The 4,674-nt window shown below is 40.7% G+C and overlaps 1 protein-coding gene across 1 annotated transcript in view; it reads left to right on the top strand.

Moving 5' to 3' along the window:
• FRAS1 (Fraser extracellular matrix complex subunit 1) overlaps window positions 1–4,674 on the top strand; it is a 421,815-nt gene that overhangs the window by 352,020 nt on the left and 65,121 nt on the right. The window contains exons 45-47 of the mRNA XM_011360633.2: window positions 393–578; window positions 1,991–2,110; window positions 2,385–2,564. Coding sequence (XP_011358935.1) covers window positions 393–578; window positions 1,991–2,110; window positions 2,385–2,564 — 486 coding nt within the window. The remainder of the gene's footprint in view (window positions 1–392; window positions 579–1,990; window positions 2,111–2,384; window positions 2,565–4,674) is intronic.

Consider the following 4,674-nt stretch of genomic DNA (forward strand, 5'->3'; position numbering starts at 1 on the left):
GATCCTCATGACAGTAAATAAAGCAAGTCCAAGCAGGTTTCATCATAGATCTAGAAGTGGTTTACATCACAGAATCAGGAGTTATTACATAGACCTAGGTACTAACTGATAGGTTGTGGGAAGAGAATGAGCACAGGGAAAGAGTGAAAATGAACCAGAAGAGGAAAGGGGCTCAGATCTAAACTCAAGAGATGATTAGCAAATTGGAAAGCTGGGACTCTTTCACTTGGGGCAATTAACATTTATTTAGCTGCAAACAGAAGGGCAAGCACCTGGTATTTACTGAGACCTAGAGAATGTGTGATAATTTACTCTCCATCTCCTAAAATCATTTAACATTCTTTTCAAAGGCAGTGATGGAGAATGACCTACTTTCTCACATTCTCGTCTAGGGTCTGTAGCACGCATCACAGAACAGCACTTGAAAGTGACACACGACTCAGATGACCATCAAGTGATATACATCATGAAGGAAGATCCTGGTGCAGGGCACCTGCAGATGGTAAAGCGTGGCAGCCTGGAGCAAATCTCCGTTAAAGGCCCCATCCGAAGTTTCACCCAGGCTGACATTAGCCAAGGTCATCCGGTTTTCTTCTGCTTATCCAGACTTCCACAGGCTCCACCCACAGTAGTAAAATGGGAGTTAAATGCCTGGCAGCCCATGGCAGTAAACTATGCACACTTTGTTTTGAATAAGAGTTAAATTATAGCTTCATTTATTCTTTCTTGTCTCCTCAATTTTTTAAAAACTGTACTTCTTGGCTAAAATGTATTCATCCTCTGACATAGCAATTGATGAAACTTGGGGCTTTTATGGTGGGGAAAAAAAAATCATTTGACTTGCTGTGATGCTAAAAAGTGTGAGAGAGAGAAAAAGGAAAAAGAAGTGAATTGGGATGGATTAAGGTAAAAATTATGCCTGCTTTAAGGTGAGCAATTTATATCTCTTTTCAGTTCCCCCAAGAGCACAAGTTAATGAACTAAGCAAAATGGAAGGGCATAAATCGGAGCTGCCTGGGGGAGATTATATAGTTCATCCCTCCTCCAGGAAATGCTGATGTAATGTAAAAGCATAAATGTTAAATGCTACATAGTTACTGTACAGTGCTGTTGGGGGTAAAAAAGGCAGGAGGAGTTACATATTGGGTCGGAAAAGTAATCCAACATTATGAGATGATGTGCAATTTCATTTAGAGGCGCAAGTGTACCCGCAAGGAGCAGAAACAAGGCTCCTGTCCATGTACTAATACTTAAAATTGGTAGCCAAATACTCATTGGACCTATCTATACTTTAATGAAGGGGGCGAAATAGGCAAAGGGATAGTAATTCCTTAATTATTTCTTGCCTCAGTGTCTCTTTTTAAACAATGAAGCCAGGCACCTCTTCCCAGATATTCGGTTATATTTACATTGCTAGATACTTGGAAGTGATGTGTGTTTACAGAGATGTGATACATTGCATTTCCCCCTTTGGATTCTTCTGACTTTTAAGTAGAATTTATTTATTTTGTTTATTTATTCGTTGGTCGATTATATCTCATGTTGTTCCAAAAATGATTTAAGGCTGTATTGGGAATTGGAAGTGACGCATTCTGGGAGAATGTGGGCTGCAGTTCTGCATCCCCTTTCCCTGAGACAAGGTCGCACCAAGGATAAGGGTGCGGTCAGTGCACACTTTCCATGTGGGCAGTTTTGCTGATCTAGTTATTCATGAGACTTCCTCAGAGTCTTTCACAAAAGCTGAGCCTCAACCGTAAGCAATGCTACTTGTGGTGGTTTTATCATGAAAGGTCTTTGTGAGGAAGTTTACAGTGAGAGAGGAAAGAAGAAAATGAAAATCTGAGATTAAAATGTCAAAAACAACGTCAAAGTGAGAAAAGCGTTAATTGATTCATTGGTGTGAATACAAATCAAATTCCTACCTCACACTTCAGAAATAAGGGCAGAAAGCGTTAACAGGAAATTTCTGCCTTTTTTGTTCTTTTTACAGGCCAAGTAGAATACAGTCACAGAAAAGGAGAATTTGCTGGGAGCTTTGCTTTTAAATTTGATGTGGTTGATGGAGAAGGCAACAAATTGATTGGCCAGTCATTTTCCATCAATGTTTCGGGTAAGGTGGCATTGGGTTTGTAAAAACACATCAGCAGTTCTGAAATTATATAGTCTACACTGTGATCCTTTAAGGGTGACCCTCTCCTTTACTCAGCTGGTACGGAAATCTGGAATCGCGTTCCCTCTGCTGCGTGAAGCTCTGGCCCCTTGAGGCACTCTCTGAGGCACAGGCCTAAGTACTATTCTGATCTTACCCCTCGGCACCAGGCCTGAAATTGAAGAAAGGAGACTGAAAAGGTCCTATTTCAAATAACTATTTCTGATATTTTCAGAAGACAAATCCCCACCAGTCATCACCATCAATAAAGGGCTGGTCCTGGACGAAAATTCAGTGAAGAAAATCACCACTCTGCAGCTCTCTGCCACTGACCAGGAGAGTAAGCCTGCAGAACTGACCTACAGAATCACCAGACAGCCCCAGCTGGGCCACCTGGAACATGCAGCATCTCCAGGTAAGCCTATTCTTGTTTCATCAAACCAAAAGTTCTGATTTAGTAAGTGTTGGGGGCAGCCATAGTATGTGTACACATATACCTAGAATCCGCCTTTATTTCCTGTGTCATTAATTTTGACCATTATATACTGCTTCTCATTAGTGCACAGTAGATGCTCAAAAATTACTTGCTTAAAGTTGATTTTTTTAAATTGCAATTTATATAAGCAATCTTGTCTTCATAACTAGATGGTTGATTCTTTTAGGGTGAACACTTCACCCTTTGCTTCTTTTAAAAGTCTTGAGCACCTAACATGATGTAATGCACTGTGCTTAAAATTTTAATTTAACAAGGAGCAAATGAACATGTGTATTGAGCAAGATTCTAGTTTAGCTGCTACTGGAAAAAGAAAAATAAATAAACTAAAATTCTCACCTTCCAGAGTTTTCACCTGGGTGAGATAGGGAATCTCTGCAGATAACCAAAACTCAGAGAAGAATATGACAGGTGTTTTTTTTTTATTATTATTATTAAATTTATTGAGGTGACATTGGTTAATAAGATTATATGTTTCAAGTGTGCAATTCTATAATACATCATCTGTGTATTGCATTATGTGCTCACCACCCAAACTTCAGTCTCCCTCTGTCACCATATATTTGACCCTTTTAAGCTGATGTTTTAAGAACTGTATAAACTTGGTGTCATAGGAGTTCAAAAGTGGGATAGGCTATATCATATGGAAAGGTGCACAGCAGTTTTTTAAGAGTGTCCTTGGAAGACAGAGTTTGGGCAGACAGAAATTGTGTTATTTTCTGAGATGAGAACAGCGTGTGGGCACATTCAAAAACAACGAGTGGTCCAGTTTCGGTAAAGCATATATTCTGAAAGTAGTAGTAGTTGGGGCTCATGGGTAGTTTGAGATTTTATGGATGGTCTTCAAAGTTGGGATAAATAATCCCTATTTAATTCAATTGGCAGGAGGGAGTCACTGCAGAATTTTGAGCAGAGAAAGGAAGTGAGATTTATCTAGTGTCCAACAGGATGAACCAAAAGAAAGAAAAAGGAGACAGTGACAGAGATAAAGAAGTTTCACATTTGGCCAGGCGGGAGCTAGTGAGGCTTCATCCAGGCAGGCAGTAGTGGGATTAGTAAAATAAGGATAACATAAGAGATAATACCTGGTACCTAATAAGTATTCAATAAACAATAGTTAGTTGAAGGAAGGAGAGAAAGAAGGAAGGAATTTCAGAGGGAGATTGTTTAGAACGTGGTGGCTGAATGGATGTGAGGGACAAGAAATACTTACTGAATAAACAATCTAAATGTAGAACTGTCTTTATTTCATACATCATAGAGGCGGTGACAGCTTTCAGGAGATTTAGATCTTCATTGCTTTACTTCACTCAACCAGAGGAATAGCAAAATGGGGGAATTGCTTGCCCTGATGGTACTCACCATCTAATGCAGGTAGTCAGACAGCAAGCAGACAAGCAAGCAAATACGTCATATAGTGATGAGTATTAGGGGAAGAAATAAGGGCATCACCTGGGTACACAGGGAGCAAGGGGGTGAAGGAAGACCTCCTTAATAATACAATGACATTTGAGCAGAGATCTAAGGAAAATGAGGGAGCCAGCCAAGGTGAGAGATAAGGAAAGAGCATTCCAGACAGAAGGCAGAGCAAGTGTAAATATCCTGAAGAGGGATCAGGCAGACATGTCACTTCCAGACATACCAAGACCAGTGTGCCTGCAGCAGAGTGAATGAGGAGAGCAGGGTGGGAGATGAGCTTTCAGAGGCGAGGGTGATGGTGCAGAGTCAGTGAAGTAAGCAGACCGTGTCTGGGTCCACAGTGATGCTGGAGGAGAGAGTGTTGTGTGTATATGGCGGGAGGGCATGGGGAAGAATAGACAGATTGGCCAAAATCCCTAATGCAAATTAAAGCAGGTGGCCTACCCTTTTGTCCCCAAATTCCTGGGGGAAGTATGTAGATCAGCACTCTCAAGACCTTGGCTGCATGAGATATTTGATAACTAATTCATGAGCTAATTGCTCCTGCCAGAATTTTTTCAGGTTGCTGATTGTATTTCTCCAAAGATGAAAGGGCAGACTCTTGGCTGTTGTG

Source organism: Pteropus vampyrus, unplaced genomic scaffold (assembly GCF_000151845.1).
Source record: "Pteropus vampyrus isolate Shadow unplaced genomic scaffold, Pvam_2.0 Scaffold56, whole genome shotgun sequence".
Classification (NCBI taxonomy): Eukaryota; Metazoa; Chordata; class Mammalia; order Chiroptera; family Pteropodidae; genus Pteropus; species Pteropus vampyrus.